The sequence below is a fragment of the Tauraco erythrolophus genome, chromosome 2 (assembly GCF_009769465.1).
Source record: "Tauraco erythrolophus isolate bTauEry1 chromosome 2, bTauEry1.pri, whole genome shotgun sequence".
Classification (NCBI taxonomy): Eukaryota; Metazoa; Chordata; class Aves; order Musophagiformes; family Musophagidae; genus Tauraco; species Tauraco erythrolophus.
Genome location: NC_141466.1, coordinates 79,510,890 through 79,530,520, shown reverse-complemented (window position 1 = coordinate 79,530,520; position 19,631 = coordinate 79,510,890). Strand labels below are relative to the sequence as shown.

General features: G+C 36.7%; 1 protein-coding gene across 1 annotated transcript in view; it reads left to right on the top strand.

The window, feature by feature from the left end:
- The window catches only part of PRKN (parkin RBR E3 ubiquitin protein ligase), a 796,707-nt gene that overhangs the window by 675,427 nt on the left and 101,649 nt on the right, over nt 1-19,631 (top strand). Inside the window, exon 9 of the mRNA XM_086626845.1 lies at nt 1,240-1,389. Coding sequence (XP_086482971.1) covers nt 1,240-1,389 — 150 coding nt within the window. The remainder of the gene's footprint in view (nt 1-1,239; nt 1,390-19,631) is intronic.

Here is a 19,631-nt window from a genome sequence, read left to right as displayed (position 1 = left end):
AATGCTTCAGTTTTCCTTGTGGGATTTCTCTGAAGAGGGGATCGGATTGAAGAAATAATTTTTTGCTTGTTATTCCAAAGAAAAAGGGAACAGGATTTTCATGAGCAGTTATGGAATAAAAGTTTATGAAGCACTAAATACTGTTGTGAGTGCTATAACATAAAGCTCTGTTTGTTTCTTTAGCACACCATAAAGTGATTCTGCAAGCAGAGAAAATTCATACTACTGCCTTCCTCTTTGGCCTTTTGGATTTTCCTGTTTTCTTTGGGGCTGTTAGGACCAAATGCTTTCGTTTATTTCACTCTACAGTAGACCAGATTTATAGGTGAATCTGAAACCTGGTTTACAATGGTTGTATAGCCACTAGTGTGGAACTCCACCAATGCAGAACCCTAGAGTGGACATGATTTACATGTACAGATGTAAATGGCTCAGCTTATCTCCAGCTGAAAGCAGGGAAAGTTAGACCAGGGAAAGTTATTGCAATGGCATCAGTCATTTTAGAGTGGGTGGTTTTGTCGGTGAGGATATAGTGAACATGCTACTTAGTACTGCTGTGTGTCAGTGTCTCCATGATTAAAACGGAGGCATTTCCATAGCCTAGTTCCATCCTTAGGCTATCGGGATGGAACTAGATGAAAACTGCAAAAACTCAGAAAATTTCCTGGGAGATTCTGGAAAAACACCAACACTTAACATTGAAATAAATGTATATCAGAGAATTATTTTGCCAATCAGTTTCAAGAAATTTATTTTGAAAATAAAGTTGGCTGGGCAATTTTTACAACCCTTTAGCTCTAAAACATTGTACTGTACTTCTAGTTATGGATCCTTGGGGAGTTTTGAGGGTTTCTTTTCAATCTGTATACAGCATTTATCAGTATCTGTTGTTGGACTATATTTATGATGTTTACGATAATTTTTATAAAAATAAAGAGTTCTTGAGGTTACTTACAGAAACAGTCTGCTGTTTTCCTGATTTTAGCATCCCACACAATTTTCTTGTGGTGAAAATGATAGCTGCGAGTCAGAAAATGATGCATATAATGCGAGTCGAAGCAGAGTGACACCCCATTTAACGACACTACGAAGTTTTGAACTTCTGAGAGATGACCTGAACTTGGCGTGTGAGGCATTAGGATGGCTGACTTGATTATTCAGGATAGATTCAAGCTCAAAGATTGTGGTGTTTTCTTGTGTGTGCTGTTAGAAGTGTAACACCAGTCTGTTGTATTGTAGTACAACCGCTACCAGCGCTATGGGGCTGAAGAGTGCGTCCTGCAGATGGGAGGAGTGCTGTGTCCAACTCCTGGCTGTGGAGCAGGTTTGCTTCCTGAACCAGGAATGAGGAAAATTGTATGTGAACCAGGCAACGGAATAGGCTGTGGGGTAAGAACATACATTTTCCTACTAGCGGTGTGGGAAACAATTGATACTGTATGACGTTAGAATAAGAAGGGAAATGTTTTTTTTTCTTTTTCCATCAGTGACTGTGAATTGCCCTTCATACCACAGTGGGATACTGTAGCTCAATATGCAATTTAAATATAATATCATGATGACTTCATCATGTAGACTATGACCATTCCATAATTCTTTACTTTATTTGGTTTAAGAAGTTGATGAGTAGTTACAGTAAGATATTGAACTGTGCAAATGACAATCCAAATGCTCTTTGACTTTCTTCTCCTAGCACTCAGCAAAAACAAACAGGATCTTGAGCAAACCATTCATTATTATATTAACACCAACTTTCTTTATAAATCATGGAAAAAGGAGGGAGAGAAAGACCAGTCTGTGATACTGCAGTGACATTACTTATGCATGTTAAGATACATGATGAAAAGAAATATAGAAATAATTTTGTTTTCTGGTAAAAATTGCTTTTAAGCAGGAGGAATGCACCATTAATAGTAGATTTCTGGAAAAAAGAGATGACACTTGAAAATGTTTTTGATAAGAGGTCAGATTATATGGATCAGTGATTTTTTTGACAGTAAAAAAACCAAGTACCTGCAAGAATCAAGCTTTGGAGGAAATTGAAATATGTGGAGAGAAATCTATGTATAAAAGAACCTATTAAATGTTAGGTCAGAGTGACTAACTGGTGTTTGTACTAAGTGACTCTTTCCATGGTTGGTATTATTGCTGAATTCTATGCAGGCTATGAGACAAGAGAAAATATCTGTATTTGTAAATTATTATCGTGCTCTTGCTGTTGTCTTGCTTGTGGAAAGTGCACTCTTTATTGCGGTTTTGATGTTGCTCAAACTGATACCATTGAAGAATAATAGTTTGCAGAACTAGGAAGTCGCAGTAACCTGTTTTCTGTGAGTAGGTTAGCAGCTGTCGACCTTGGTAAAACTTCCTATCTGTCCATGCAGTGGTGCATGTAAAACAGAGTACTTCCCAGATTCACTGAGCAGTCATAGGGCTATGAAATAAAGCAGAAGGTGGGAAATTAATAAGAAACAAGACCAAGTAAACAAAAAGAATTGCCTTTGAATTAACTGTTAGGAATTGGTTAAAAAAGATAAAATCACAAATAATTTTTACTGTGCTCTCTGCCTTGAAGTGATGAAAATCAGACTGTGTTTTGCAGCTTCATTCATCATCATTCTGAATCTGCAAATGCCCTGTAAATAAAGTGTACATAGCATAAAGGATTGATGTATTGCCTAGTTTAGCAAACTGCTCTGTTTCTTTTTATGGACTCTGTGCTGTGCTTGCTAGTGACCCAATCTGCAGCCTTGAGTTTAACCTCACCCTTTCTTCTGGATTTTGTGATGTCTTGAACATTAGGGATACAATTCAATGAGGCTGAAATGAGAAGCAAGACACTGGTCTGTAAGCCAAATTTTGGTAACATTAAGGCCCTTCCTCAAAATTGATAACGGAATGAGGTGAAAACATGTGTATTTGAATCTTTCTTTGCACCCTGACAAATTATAACCTCAAGGAAGATTTGTCACAGATTGCCTGTTGTGAGGGTCCTAGCACTGAAGTCAGCTGGCTGGTGAGAAAGCTGGCTGAAGGTAAGAATGCTCTTGGAAGGACACCAAGACAGGAAAGCTATTTATTTCTACTCTGTTTTCTGTGGTCACTTTGAGTGTTTTCTATTCAGACAGTTAAACTATGACGTTTTTTTTTCCCAGACGAAACCTGGCCTTTTTTAGTGTGAAGGCCTTCCAGTCTTCTTTATGGAATCCAGGAGCATCCACTTCGGAGCTCTGGGTTCCCTCACAAGTGTACACAATCATTTACAAACTCAAAGATAGGCTCAAGATGAAGAATGTCCTTTTCATCCATCCAAATAAAGGTATCAAAATATGCCTTGCAATACTTACCTGTACAGCTTAAGTTAAGAGACACATTCCTTATTGGAGCTGGTGAGCAAAGAAATAAGGAAGGCAAAATTAATCTGGAGATTCTCTATGAATATCTGTGTCATTCTTTAAGCCATACTTTAGATATGTAGAATCTCTCCTGAGGTATTTGAACTTGTGTCTTTGGGTAAAGTTTAGAGTTGATAATGTATTGCTAATATCAGAAGTCATATCTAACATCAATGATCTGTTGTTATTCAGCCAAAGGCCCTTGTAGAGAAATAGTTGTCTGCTGCACAGAACAAACTGATTGTTCAGGTCTGAATTGCAGTATAAGACTAGCTAAAAACTGTCAAGTAGATGAGGATTTTGATTAACTGGTGAGATGGGTTAAAGGAGGAGAGAGGGATAGGCTTTCAAGAGAAAGGAGAGAAATTAAATGAAAAGGGTTTGCAGCAGCCATTTTAGAAAAGTAGAGGCAGAAGAAACCAAATAGAGAATGAGCTGGCCACCAGGGACTGAAGCAAAATAAATATTCCATTATTCAGAGAGAAAACTGTGTGAGACAGTCCCAAACGTGTAAGGAATCAAACTAAATCTGAAAGAGCATTGAAAAATGAACAATAATTGAGCCAGGCTACAATATAGACATTTTTCCTTCCTCAGATTCTTTCTCTGGTGTGTGAAACAAGGAGCTAGACCTTTGCAAAGTCATTGCTATTGGTGTCAAAGCTACATGTGAGTCTTCAAGAGAGTGCTCTTAATTTGCTGAAAGGGCCTTTGGGAAAGTTAAAAATGGTGAATTTTGCTTCGTCTCAGGAAATTTGAAAACAGCAATATGTGGGGCCCAGAAACAGCCTGGTAAATATCTAGACAGAACTGTACCAAAAAGGTGAGGAGAGAGGTTTAAATTTAAGCATCCCCATGTGTACCCTCTGCAGTCAGGCACTGCTATCTATTCAGGCTTTCAGGCAAAGAAATAGAACGAGAGATTTATTTTGACTTGAAAAATAGCATGAAGATATCTTTTTAGTGATTATGAAGAGTCCTCACCTAAAACCATGTTGTGGCACCACTGGCTGACCTCACTCTTGCCTAATCTTTCAGAATTTTCATCATTAGCCGTAAATATATTAATCGATTTACCAAGGTTTACCATTATACACTGTTGTTCTACCTTCATTACTATGCATCAGACCTATGTTACTAACTTTTATTGCTCAGATATAAAATTTTGACATATTTAATACGAGAAAACAGCAACAAAACATAGAAGACAGCACATATTGTACCAGCTGGCCTGGGCACAGGAAAAGCTGTGGTTAATCAAGGCATACAAAAGCTCTATGAATAAAACATTTTTGTTTTGTTTTATATTATACCGGCATATTATTTCCTACATATTAAAGAAAAGTTTGGAGTTAAAAAAAGATTAGAATGGAGCTTCAAAAGGGACTATATTGCTTGTTTATTAAAAAGTGTGCCTTGGTTTCTACACGTCTCATCTGTCTTGCAAAACATCCACTGTCAGTATCTTTCCGCAGGTTGATTAACTGACTAATGTGTAATTGTAACCCAGCCCTTACTCCACAACAGTATAAACATTTTGCAGCATGCAATATCAGTTGACCTATCCCTTGGAATGGGGTGAGATGAGAGATTTGGGATAGTGGAGACAGAGCCTCCATTGATCTTTTCCCTTTGAGTTTACTCATTCCTAGCATAGTCTATATAAGCAAGAAGAATGATGTATTTCCAGAGATCCTCTGATGTTTGATAATCCCATGCTAGGAGACCTGACTCTTGAAGCTATAGCCAGGTTCATGGAGGTCTTGAGACCACTCTAAACTGTGCTATGGTCTTAGGAACAAGCTGCCATAGTTGATGTTTTTCTGGTCCTTCATTCAGATTCCCTAATGTGAAACTCCAGTCCACAAGTGAGTACTCAACCTTAGTGCATTAAATGTGCAATGATAAAGGAAGTTTTCTAGCCTTGCAAAGGGAGCACAGAATTTGGTATTATTTCACCTCTCTTACACCATATTTACTGTTCTGTAAGTATAATGCCGTTTAAGAACATCAAGATTTCACAGAAGATGTGTTCCCTTCTAGGACAGGTAAAATTTTAAGGCTGCAGACTGCAAGAGGTCCCTGAAAAATCAATAGATATAAATACTGTTTCTTCCTTATAAATAGAATTACTAGGCCATTGTATTACATAGAGCAAAATCCCTAAGGCAATTTCACTCTTCTCAGCTTTTTTTTCCCATTGATTTCTTCTTGCATTCTTCTTCCATGGCTAAGGAAGCACACGTCAAAAGCAATTGCAGCATATTTGTAGAATTAATAATTGTCTGCCTTTTCAGAAAGCTTAATAGAATAGAGGACACTCTAAAATAGTTACATGAGAAGTGCAATACACATTCCTGTTGTTTGCAAAGCTCTTTTTTGTGGTTTATTATCTCCTGTCCATGCATTTCCTAGCATGCATGTTTCATCTTCAGTGATGTCTTTGTTAAGCACAATAATATGCATATAGGCTAGCCCTGAATACTTGGGGAAAAATACTTTGTTTTGATGAGACAAATCTGAATTATAAAAATTCCAAGCAACAAGTTCCTATTAACTTTATTTTGATAATTAAAATGATCATTTGGTTAGTTGAGTGTGTCCTTCTAAACTTCTGGAGTGGGGTTGTTTTAGGTGTTTGTATCTCCATTGGAGTGCTATGTGAATCCACCTATACTCCCTCTAGAACCTGAGCCAGTTCACAAATACTGGTTCAGAACTAATTCAGATACACAAAAGTGCATAATAGCTTGTAAGAGTACCCCAGTCTAGAAGTGAAAAGCAGTTTCCACATCTTGCAGTTATAAGTCTTCTGCTGTAAGTTGCAACGTTTGGCTCTAATGCAATGTATTGTCATGATCAGCATGTACTTTCTTTGTGCAATTTCTGTCCCTCTGGTTTTGGCAAATTATTCATATATATTGCCAGATCAAAATGTTTGAAAGTCTGACTAACCTAAAAGACTTTCTTTTCAAACAGAGATTTAGATATAAATATTTGGTTCAAGACATATCCTTTGCTTCTTCATTAGCAGTACCAGGAAAATCTTGAATGTATGAAAAAAGAAAATAGGCACCTTTTAAAATACTTCAAGATATAAAGATAGTCAAGATGAGTAGTGGTAATTCAAGACTGACTTTGCAAATATTTGCACTGAGAAAAATCTTTTTCATTTTATAATCAGATTAATAAAAGGTCATGTGTAAAGAAGGGCAGTGTGTACAATGATCTAAATTTTTGTCGCAGTTTTAAATGGGAATGAAAATCGAAGCAGAAACAGAAAGAAGAGGCTCCGAGGTTTTGAAAAACAGAGGAATAATTCAGAAAAGAAAAGACCTTGAGACCTTTATGCCATTTGCAAAACACTAAAATGGAAATAGGAGATAGCTGCAATCTAAGTACCTGTAGTAAAATTGAAGGGTTACTCTTTATTATTACATTTCAGGTATCTGTCCTTTTTCCATATGTCATTAAATTTTTGCTTTTAAGAAAATTCACTAGAAAGGTATTACCATGGATAAGGTAATAGCTGAAGATATTGCTGAGATTAAGAAACCAACTCACAGCAGGAGTGTTTCATAATATTGTATAGGGATTTTTTTCAAGGGGAATGAAAATGAGACAGACATTTTCCATTATTGCTAAATGCTGAGCTGCTAACATTGCACCACAAGCTCTAAGCAGTAATCATGTATTGCTTTCTTCTATTGAGTGGGCACTCTAGCCTTTAGAAGTGGAATTCCATCTTCTTGACACATTATGCTTCAGTAGCTAAGCAAGTTGTTTTGTTGCTAAAATAATGACAGGCTTTCTCAGGGTGACCAAAATTCTTTTTGGATTTGTATTTTTTTTCTGGTAATGTTTTACATGGTTTAAAATGAAAGGTAAAAACATGGAGCTTTTTAAGATGTGGTAGAATGCTGATGTTTTAACAAAGCTTTTACCCCAGAATAGCACTGTACAACTAACAAGCTAGGTATTGCTGTCAAGGTGCATTAATTCCGTTGCCCGTATCTTGCAGTGTTGCAAATCATTGATCTGGTGACTGATGTGAAACTCAGCTGTCAGTGGTGAGTGGATAAAGCAATGTAGAGAATGTTTCCATTATTGATAACATGGATCACATCAGTTCATAGGACTAGCGAAACCAAAACAAATACTTTTTATAAGGAGGACAAATCAATTACTTGTGTTTGGTTCAACAGGTAGAAGAATAACTGCTTTTTGCTTTACCTCCCAAATCACAGAGAACTAGCTGGTAAAATATTGTTAGAAAACAACATGTGAGTCTCTTCAGCTCTGAGCTAGAAGTGAAACTTCATTAGTTTTGTCTGCTAGGTGTCTAGAATATTATAGGATGCTTCATATTATGTGATCAAATTTTGTATCCCTTCATGTATGTAGAGTATAGCTTTCTCCTGATTTCTGCATCATGCAGTCATCTGGAAAATGGCTGTTGTATACGCATATTGCAAATTTTATATTGAATGTGCAGTGTGTTCTATGTTTTGGCTTGATTTATTATTCTGTGGCTTACCTAGTAGTTCACCATTTAAAATCTGTCATATGTGGTCTGAAAAAAAAAGCAAGGAGGTAGAGAAAAGAGGTAGTTACTTGATAAAGGGATGGAGGCTGCTTGTCTCTGTAATCTAACGTGAAACACAGATATCATAATAATGCTGTATTTGAGTCAGGGAAATTGTATTAGAGAAAACTAGGATAAAATCAAGTTCTTGCTTGTAAAGATAAGTCCAAACTGGACACACAGACCTAGGAACTAGAGAGGATAAAACTGGTCTTTATGAATGTAAACCAGCTCAGACTGGGATTTGTAAACCAATGTTTTGCAGAAGATAAGTGGTTGCAATTTTACCGATTTGTCTGAAATAAGAATGAGCTAAAATTGCAAACATGTGAGATTCATTTTAAACTGAGGGCTAAGATAAAATAGGAGTCAGTTTTAAAATCACATTGGTAGTTGATTTTAGGATTTATCAATTAAATCCTAGTCCTTGCGAACCACTAGATCAGACAGTCCCCTGGAAGGGTGCTAGAGATTTTCATATTAAAGACACCAAACACTGGACTTTGTCACTCGTTCAATATTCAGATTCCAGAGCTGAAGCTACCTGGGCTTCAAATTTCTTCACCTGTGGAAAGAGAACAATATTTTACAGTAAATGAAATGCAAAATTCTGCACAACTTAAAATATCCATGGCTTACTGTAAATTGGTTTTAGCGCATAGATTTGGAAAAACAGCTCCAAAATGTACCTTCTCTGGGAGACTGTAATTCCTTTTCTTAGATACCCATTGAGTATATCATACTTTGACACTCAGGTCAGGATTAAACTGGTCACCGAATTTGAAGAAGTCAAAATTTTCTTTGAGGTCTCACTGTCAGGGACTCAACATTCTGTGCCAAAGTTGGTGGATAAGCTACATAACATCTCCAGGAATTTTGGGGGCATTTCGCACCTAGAAATTCCTTGTTATTGCAAGAGCCTCAGGCTTTGATGACATCTTTGTCTATTTTGGTCTATGCCTGTGGCACATTACAGTTTAGTCTATTGACGACTGAAGTGCTTTTGTCTAATTAAATTAATTGGCCTCCATATAGCAGTATCTGGGTGATATTTAATGGCTTATGATGCTCAGGACATTATTAGATGAACTCATAATTCTGTCAAGCCCCAAATATAATGGAAGTTCATGACTAGAGAGGACTTGGAACTACTTTATTCTTACTAATCCTCTCATCTTCAACAAAGTGCCTAGAAATATGTCTGACAGTCAGGGGACATTGTTTTATCATGTGACTCATCAGGAAAGGCATGGAGTACAGCAATAAGAGAAGGATAAATTAGCTGTTTATAGGAATCACCAGTTAGTTGTGCATGTATGGGAACCTGAGCTCTGTCTTCTGACTCCATATTCCACTTAAATATAGGGTAAAATTATTTTCCCTTTTGTGACAGAAAGAAACACTTTGCACATGATGGAAAAGTGTAGCCATTTTAAGCCAACCTGTATTTCCTTCAGCTAACGGATTAAAAAATCCTGGTTGTAACAGTCTGTCCTGTACCAAAAGAGGTGCCTGAGCTTTCCTGCTTTTACAGTTTATATACTGACTGCAGTTTCATAATCAATAAGATGAATACAAGTAAATTTGTAAATTAGTGGAACTAAGGGTTAATGGAAGATTTAGTATGAAAAACAGATCTGTCACTGAGTCACTGGAGGGGGAACAATCATGCTATCAGCAGAGGATGTGCTGCCTGAGAATGGCAACCATCAAGGGCAAGATTCTAATTGTGTAAGAAGCTTATTGCAGCAATCTTCTAAAAACTTTCTGTATTTGAACAAGAAAGAGAAACATGAGCTGAATGCAGAAAATCACTTATACATGAAAAGAAAATAAATATGAATCAAAGTAAGCTCATTTATTGCCTTTCATATGAAGTTTCATATGAAGGCCTCCTGAGGCACTTTGGATTGCATTATTGCATTATTGTAAAATGCAAGAGCTGCTTAATCAATGAGAAACGATGGAGTAAAAAGATAGGACCAGAACAATAAGATCTTAGATTAGAATGAATCTATTGACCAGCATTTGTAGCTTACCCAGGGAAAAGATTTAAAGTTCTGAATGCTAAAGAAAAAATATCCTCATTATGCATCTGATATAATTCTGGCCCGTAGCCCAACTCAAAACTAAATCACAAGGCTCATAAAGTGAGCAGCTCACATAGATGCTGCAAAAGCATTGCTTTCTACAGCTTTTGTGGCACTTGTAGCCTTCATGTCATCAGATGTCAAAGTGAAAAAGTGCAGTAGAGGTTTGGAGTCTGTGTGTAGGTACAAATATGGAAAGCTACAGTTTGTGTCAGTTTGAAACTTAAAAGTAATGACACTTTTTTTTTTTTACTAAAAATAGTACCCCAATTAAAAACGTTTGCAAGTTTTTATTTTTCTCCATGTCACGTTAAGACACAGTATCATGTCGATAGAGGACAGAACGGGGGCTACTTCAAGCCTTTGTCAATTTGACCAGTCTGCCCCTTTCCCAAGCAGGGACCCTCATGGGCAGTGGCACTGGCACAAATCCCTTATTAATGGGGGCTACCTCAAGCCTTTATCAATTTGACCAGTCTGCCCCTTTCCCAAGGAAGCACAGGCAGCGGCACTGGCACAAATCCTTATATCCTCTATGTCAATTATTGAAGTTTCCGGAAACTTCATTTATATATGACAAGTTTTATTACAGATACTCGTGACAGAATACAGATTCGAAGATAGCCGGTGACAGTGACTGACTGCGAAAACAGATTTGATTAGAATAATGTAAAACTAAAACTGATCAGTAATAATACTAGATAGCTAGCAAGGTGTTAGTAAGTAAATGTGCATAACACAGAGCTCTTACCCAATAGGCGTCCCTATGGGGGGGAGAAGAGAGGTCTAGCCCGTCAACTGATCCCAGACGTTTCAATGGGGGGCTTCTCCCTAACATCCCCTTTCTCTTTTGCTGTTTTATACTATTTCTTTACTTTCAGGTGCAGCTTGAGTGACTCCAGTCATACATACCTTTATTAGGATTGGTGTAAATTTTTCTCGCTTCGATTTAAAGGTATAGGCAAGAAGAAATTCAGGGCACCTGCTCAGTGAGGGGTGGTCACAGCCCGAAGGCGGGTAGCTTTTGAGGTCGAGGTGTGTTTTGGTATTATAATGACATTATAATGAGCAAAGTTCAACTAAAGGACAAGATTTCCTGAGGTAACAGTTGCGATCCATCTTCCTTGATGGCAATTAGAGGGTTATCTTCACCAGATGTTCTTTGTCTCTGATAACAGGGATGAGCCATGGTACCTCCGTACCACTCTAATCCCCACTTCAAGGACATTGCTCATTCCATCCGACCAGCAGGCCGTGTCCGTCCTGGGAGCAACTGTCTCACCTCAAAGTTGCTCTAATATTGCAGCCTTTGAGCTGAACTGCAAAGCCGTATTTCTCCATTTTCCCAATTTCAGTTGTTTTCCCACACTCCATTAGCTGATCAAAGAAAAGCCCAAAGAGTTTATTTCTCAGCTTTACCTTGACTCTCTAAAATACATAAAATCTCTGTTGGTCAGACCAACCAGAGTCTTGGTTCATTCTTTCAAGGCTACAACAGCATTTTCCATGTAGAGGGCATAAAGTGATTGCTTACTGAGATTGTGAAACTCTTTGTGATGAAAAAGGGAATGGCACAAAATACAAAGTACAAGCATAGCATAGGGAGAGGCCATAGAAAAGCTAGAAGTAGTGTGCATTAACACTTCCCTGAAGAAAACCTTTTCATTGAAGACAAACAAGAAATTGTCTACAGCTTCCCAGTGTTCCTCTTGGGCTTACATCTATATAGAATTTCTTACTGGACCTTTAAGCAAAAGCTCTTTTGGTCTCCTTTTTTGTAACTACAATGGTGTATCTGTGGAGTGAAGCAAAGCAACTGCTTGTCTTTTCACTGGTACAAGAAAAATGTTTATTTTTCATTGCATGTGTTGCATAATTTCCATATGCTATATACAAGTCAGATTGATCAGGCACTCTGTAATGCATCTGGGTGGACTACGCTCATTGAAGTGTGGGAGGAAAATGACATTACAAAGATATTAAATATCACTAAATGTAATTTTCTTACAGAAAATAAACAACTTTTAGAAATAATATTAAGTAGAACAGAGTTATTCTGAGATCAACTTTCCTCACCACTACTACTTCAGTAAGTTATTTAATAATGATGTCACATGCAGAACTTATTATTTCAAAACCATTTCAAAGACATAGCAAAGCCACCATTCCACAATCAAAGCTGATTTTGAAGTGCTGAAACAAAGCTGATTTTCAATTATCAGAGTCCAAAAAAAGCATCTGAAAACTCTCTTGATTGCTGCAAAACTGCTATCTTTTAATGTTGGATAACTCAAAACAAATAGATGATGCTTATGAAGCTTCAAACAAAAATCCACTTCTAACAAAGCATAAGCGTAAAACCCCCTCAGCCTGAAAGAGAATATCAGGGAAACCTTATAAACTTGTGAAAGTGAGTTTAGAATAGAAGTTACATCTCAACCTTAACAATGATGTTAAGGTCACTAAGCTGTAATAGAGGGAGTAAAGGAGTAAAGAAAATGTTGCAAAGTCGAGGGTGAACTATGAAAATAAAATAAAATGAAAATATAATGAACAAGTTAAATAAAAGGCATCCCTTACACAGTAAACTAATAATATTCTTAATGAAAAGCAACGCCATAGATTTGGAGAACAATGGCCAGCCGTAGTTCAGTGGGAAATAATAGAAAACCAGAATGCAGAATGTGCTCATAAAAGCATCATGAGGGAGGAGAAAAAGGAAAATTCTGATAAGGATAATGTCATATATCTGCCCTTGACTAAGGGCAGAAAATCATGGGTGGATAGCCAAGTCTCAGTTAACTCCATTTTATCCCTATGTTTCTCAAAAATTAAATTATTGATACTACTCAATTATATTTTTTTTTCCAAAAGCTTTCATGTTAAATTGGGTGACAATCACTACCATGATAAAAAATCTATTCCACTGACACTTAAAAGACATAAGTGAAGAGATAAAGAGTAAGATTTAAAGGTACTAGTGGATCACTTTTTCGGACTAAGTGAGCAGTAAAATAGACTGGTTAAGCTGAGCCTTGTTTCCATTAAGAAATATCAAATAGCGGTAGTATGTTTTGTGCTTATCTCTGTCATTTTCTCTTTTATGACAGTGAAAATGATCACAGATGTAATACCAAGTAATGACAATTATGCACACGTGAAATGGTTATATTAAAAAGACTGACTTTTAGGCCACTAATCTAAAGCCAGTCTTTAATATTAAATATAATCTGCAAATAAAAAGTAAGCGTAAGGTATGTTCTACATTATTATCATACATTAAAAAAAAAAAAACACCTTGACAAGACTCTGTTTTCTACTTACTTTTCCCTTCAAACTAAAATGAATGCAAATTTCATTTCCTTATTTTGTTTAGGGAACTTCTTGTATGTCTCAAGTGTGCTTTTTGAAAATTCTTCATCTTTGTGGTAAGGATGCTTATGTCAAAATCTTATTGAGCACAGTCATTCTGGAAAAAAAAAAAAAATTAATATGCCTTTTGTTGGCATAGCCTTTCAGTGAGATTTGACCTAAATCAGAAAACTGAAATCTTAAAAAACACCATAAGAACAAAGCTGAAATCCACAAGATCCCCACTGGAGATGGAGGACGAGTAAATAGGAAAATGAGGGCAATGAAGGAGCAGCCTTAAAGTGATGTCTGAGAAGACCTGGTGAGATCTTACTGAGTATTCAAAACTCTCACAGGTGCATCAATAACTTTACTCCCTCTCTTGACTTAAGAGTGAGAAACTGCTTCTGCATTTTGTGGGAACAGCCTAGAAGGAGACAAAGGAAACATTAACTTGCCTCTTCTGTTGAGAGCTATGACTTTGTGTGAGGCAGTCCACACCTCTGGTTGCTTGCCTGATCCCCAGTGAGCAGGTGGAGATGGAGAATATCAGCTAGTAAAGTGGGGGTTTCTCAGAGATCCCTGGCAGAGTTTGAAAATGCATATTCTATACAACATACCTGTGATTTATTAAATTCTTTGATGGGTGGGCCTGGCATAACAGAGTAAATGCATCGATTAGAGTATATGTGCCTTGGCTGTGCATATTCAGAATTGTGGGAAACCGCCTGCCTGATCTTTGTGTAAATCAAGACGGAATTGCATCTGTGAACGATCATGAACTGTGGCTAGAAATTGCAGTGCATGGGTATGAAAGGAGCCGTGGAAGGACTACAAGTGGGTACGGAGTGAGTGGTCTATTAAGGGGATGAAAGCTTTAAATGTACAAGTGTTGGATGTGCAAAGAACAGTGCAGTCACATGCCTGTGATATTTTGCATGAGTTCCTGGTCATTGCAGAATTTTTATGCGAATGTATATTGATTAAAATCTACGAAATTTTGTGTTTTCAAGTATCTACAGTTATCATATTTTAAAATCCTTTACACCAACAGGAGGCTTTTTCTGGGCATGAAGTAATTACCTGAAGTTATTCAGGAAAAGGTTTCAGATTTGAAGATGGAAAAAAATGTGGCTGCCAAACAGTAGCCTTTCTCTGAGCTAGGAACTCACCATATCCTCCTATCAGAGGAATGCAAACAACTGGTAATTGGTGAGTTAAATAAATCAAAGAGGAAATAAACTTAGTAATAAATGTACAATACAATAATAGCTTTTATATGCTGCTGTGGTTCTCACCAGTGGTGTTTTCATAATATGCATCACAAGCTTTCACTGTTCAGGGAAACACATTAATGTTTTTGAATTGTTTTTATTATAAGCCATGCAAATAGTGTTTGTCCCAGTGGGATGTGACATTAATTATTAGCAAAAGATCTCTTATGTGATTTCAGTCAATAGTGAATGAGCAGTTCAATCTTTATTTTCAGAGTGCAAAATATAGCTATTCAAAACTGCGTTAGAAAACATTTAACCCATGCAGAGTATTCCTGCTGAAGAGATGACACATGGCAGAAATAAATTGCCCTAATAAGATTTGCAAATGTATTGTGATCACAAAAATGTTATCTGTGTAATTCAAACATGTTCTCTTTCATTATACTTCAGAAAAACACAGTATTTAAATTCTTTCATAGGCATGGCCAGTGGTCAACTCCTGAAATAAAAAAGTTCAATTCTTTTAGAGATTAAATTTTTTAGAATAAGTCCCCTAGACAAAACAAATAAAAAAATAATTTAAAAAGCCCATACTTCTGCAAGTGAAGCAAAAGGAAAACAGTGACTTCTGGAAAGTAGAAGTAAGTAAATTTGGGTAATTGATAAGAAACCAGTTCTAAGCAGAAAAAGGGAGCTGACAATTCAGTAAAGAAATCATGTTAAGGGCACAATAATGAATTATCTCAATGTAAAGGAGGACTAGTAAGGGTAAGGACAGACCAATTTGCTTGAACAACAACCTTTTTTATGACCTGAAAAGTAAGAAAGAAGTGCATAAAAAACTTTGAGCAAGTTGTATCATGAGGAACAGATAGAAAGACAGAAAACACACAGGGACAAAGTCGGAAAGTGCAAGACATGAAATAAAATACTTTTATTATAAACTCTACCAAAGAATATTCATAAATATTTCCATAAAGAAGTAGTAGAAACAGTAACATGACAGATCGAGGAAGCCATTGGTTGGCTTTTCACGGGAGAGGAAAATGTATCATTAAACAGCTCCAAGAAGGCAAAAGTGTTTACTTGTTTTGTTGCAATTTTAATTTAAAAGGTCAAACCTGCTCAAATGGTTAGAAGAACTAAAACCAGTGAAACAGAATTAAAAATACCAGCTATAGTGGGGAAAGGACAGGATAGGCACATATTTTCAAATCAGCTGGGCCTGATGAAGTTTTTCCTGTGGGAATGGCTGAAGAAAATCCAGAACATTCATTGTCACTTCTAAGTGTGAGTAGGGAAGATTTTGAAAAAGGCAAAAACATGAAGTCTATGTCTAAAAAGAAGAAAAAAGGCAACCTGATACTTATAGACCAGTGGGTTTAACTTGAATTCCTGAGAGAAAACCGTAGCAAATAATCAAACTACTGGTAATTACCCAGAGGACAAAAAAAATACAGTTTTCTCTCAGGAAGCATGGATTTAGCAAGAGTTTATCACATCAATCTAACTTTGTTATGCCAGAGTAGCAGGACTTGTGGGTAGGAGAGAATTAGATGATGTCATCTATACCAAATCCAGTAAATCTCCTGTCGTGGGTTAGGCCGATCCGGCAACTAAACTCCACGCAGCTGGTCTCCCACTCCAGTAAAGTGGAGAGGAGAAAAATATAATAAAAGAGCTGAGGGTCGAGACAAGAACAGAGGAGCACCCACCAACCATGGTCCCGGGCAAAAGAGACTCAGTTTCCTTAAAGCAAAACCGTTTATTAACAGCTACCTACAAAGACAAAAGTAGACAAAAATGGTTACTTGAGAGGATAACAAGAAAACAAGGCCATATTTAAAAATAACACCACTCCCCCCCCTTTGCCTTTTTTTACTGGCTCTACCTTCTCCCCCCAGCGGCGCAGTGGGGCAGGGACTGGGGGAGTTACTGTTACTGCCGCTTCTCTTAAAGGAGAAGGAGTCCTTACACCATTGTCCCTTGCTCCAGTGGATCCCCTACTCACGAGGAAAATCCACAAACTTCACAAACATTGTTTCATATGAAATTCCCATAGGCAAACTAGGAAATACAAGATTAGATGATAATTTCATTACATGGATATGCAATTAGTTGGAAAACCATATATAGACTATTTATCAGCATTTCACAATCAGAGTGGAGGGATGTTTCAAATCTGTCCTGAGGTTGACAGGTTTTAATATTGTCTTTGATGCCTTGATGAATGATTATAGTGTAAGATTATTAAATTTGCATAGTACATGTAGCTGGGGGGCAGCAAACAGTTTGGAACTTGATAGCAATTCAGTAAGGATAAATTTAATGTTTCTATACTTAGGAAAGTACAAGCAGCCATATGTTATGAAAGAATAAATGCTTAGAGAGACCGCAACATGGCAAAAGTTTGTCTGGAAACTGCAATGGATCACAATTTGATTTTGAGTCAACAGTGTAGTAGTGTGAAAAAGGTAAATGCTGGGCTGAGATGTATAAATCACAGTAATTATTTCTCCTAATCCAAAATAACAGATTAAATACACAGTGAGGAGACCTGAACCTGAATGATGGCCCTATTCTCCTTTCTGATGTTATGACTCAGTTAAAGAAGGAAGATGTCCATTTTAGAAATGCTCCTTATCCAAGAAAAGAGTCTTTTTTCTACGCTCTTGTGAGTCTGCTTGGTTTTGAAGAAAATAAATTGGTGAGATGTACCATCAACAACTTTTTTCATATCTGCTTGACTCTCTGCCCATTCCAATCTATAGCAGACTTTGCTACAGAAATAGAGTCCCAAATAAGAGCCAGTTGAAACAGATAAAATCTATTACGTGCAATATTGCAGAATGCTTATACGCTGTCAGTGACTAGCATACATAAACCTAAGGAGAGTTCATATCCCTGGTGGCTTTCTAAATGCTGCTTTACAGTCCTAGCTCAGAGTGACATTAGTTCTTTCTCCTCTCTTTTGAGTTCTCCCTGCCAGAATTTGATTAGATAATCTTTTCCTTCGAATAGCCAGCTGCTTATGAAATGACACTGCTGATACTTCATGATAACACAGAATAAACTAGCCACTATGTCATAAAATCAGTGTGGATATCTTATGAAGAAAGAAAAATTCAACTTAACCTTTAAAAAATAAATCTGTCTGCTTCCTACAGTCCATGATTTCATAGCTCCCAAATGTTTGAGCCATCTCCCAGCTCTTTGGGCAGTCTGGAAATGACATAGGAAAGCCCGCACTGTAATCGCACCCATTCTGCGATCAATTTGTTTGAAAATTTTCATGGAAACTGTGGAATTCAAGGCATAGCATTGTGTAGAAAGGAAACTATCCAGCAGCCTCCATATATGGGATCAGTATTAGAATAACAGAGAATCAGGAAAAGTTTCAGTCACTAAGTCCTTCACCTGTCTTTTTTTCTGAGCAAAGATTATTCACATTTTATGCCCCATAAATCTCACAATTATTTTATTGTGCTTTTCCCTGAATGTGTGTTAAAGTGGGGAAGCAAGTCACCATCACTGATATCCAGAAATCCTTGTATGCGTACTAGTTCTTCAGCACTGTTTTCTCCTTTGTCTTGGACCAACCTACTCCTTGTAGGAGACTTTCTCAGAATTAATGATGCATAACTGTGCTCTGTATGTGTGTGTAGATGCATATGGATTTTCCATGCCTTTTTGTACTACTTCAGTTCTATCATTCATCTTGTGATTTCACCCTCTCACCCCTTCCTTGCCAAATTCTGTAAAAACCACATTTGAAGCAAAGCCTTCAGAGCTGTTATTAAGCAAGTGAAGAACTATTTCAGTCTTTCATTCTCAGGTATTTTCAACTAACTGTGCTTTAAAAGAGAAAATGACCCTCAATTTTTGAGGCGAAATTTCATATTTATCTTAAAACTTCTGAGTACAGTTAGAGTCATTTAATTCCTTCTATATTTTATTTGTAGTATATTAATTCTTCAGCCCTTACCTATTCATGCAACATTTCCATTTCTTGTGTGTATGTGTTCTTTTGCCTTTCTTTGTGTATGGATTTTCTTCCCTTGTAAAATCCTCTCAAATGCAGCACTTACTTCAAGTATTATTATTACTGTTTTTAAATAACCCCCTTCATGCTGCATGAATTCATTGAAGACATTTTTCACAGTTTCTCCATTTTATCTCTTTATTGAGATTTTCCTGTTATTTTACACAGAGAACAATATGTGCATATACTCAATGCAGCAAAAGATGGATTTTGGAACATTCGCAGGCAGCAAAGAAGTCTATATACCTATACAGGTACTCCTGTTGTACAATTGTGTTTTCTGCGGCATTTTATCCTGCAATATTTTTATTTTTTAATATTATAATCCTTTTCATAAACATTCACTTTATTTTAGTATTCATTACAGTTGCAATGAGACTTTCTCCTTAATTTTTTCATGTATTCCTGCTTTTCAGACTTCTGTATCGAAACTTTCCTATTTGAATGTGTGGAGCAGATGAGTAAGGAAAAGTATTAGGTATAGGAGTGGAATATTGTTCATATCTGAGTTTCCTTGTCATGTGGGGCTTGTTTAAAATAGTCACTCAAACCAGATAAAACAAATTTGAAAATCAAGTTCAGTCACAGTTCTTATTTAATCTGTTTAAATATTAAAATCATGGGAGTTTTTGCCATTGCCAAAGGCAGATTATCATAAATTGACGTTGCAGAAATATTTGAGTGACAGAAAATCCGGAGACACAACTTATTTTTTCAAAGCTTCTTCAATAAGTTGAAAGTGTTTTTTATTTAAGAATTGAGTGAAATTTGTAGTCTTTTTATGGACTCATGCATTTGACTGTGTCTAAAACACATTAGGTAGAAGGAAAAAGCCAATGGATATCTTAACTGGCATTGGCTACTTTCATTCATCTGGTAGTCTGCTTTGATTGTTTGATATTCTAAGCAATTCATAGTGGCTCCAAGTTCTTAATAATGATAGGACATCCT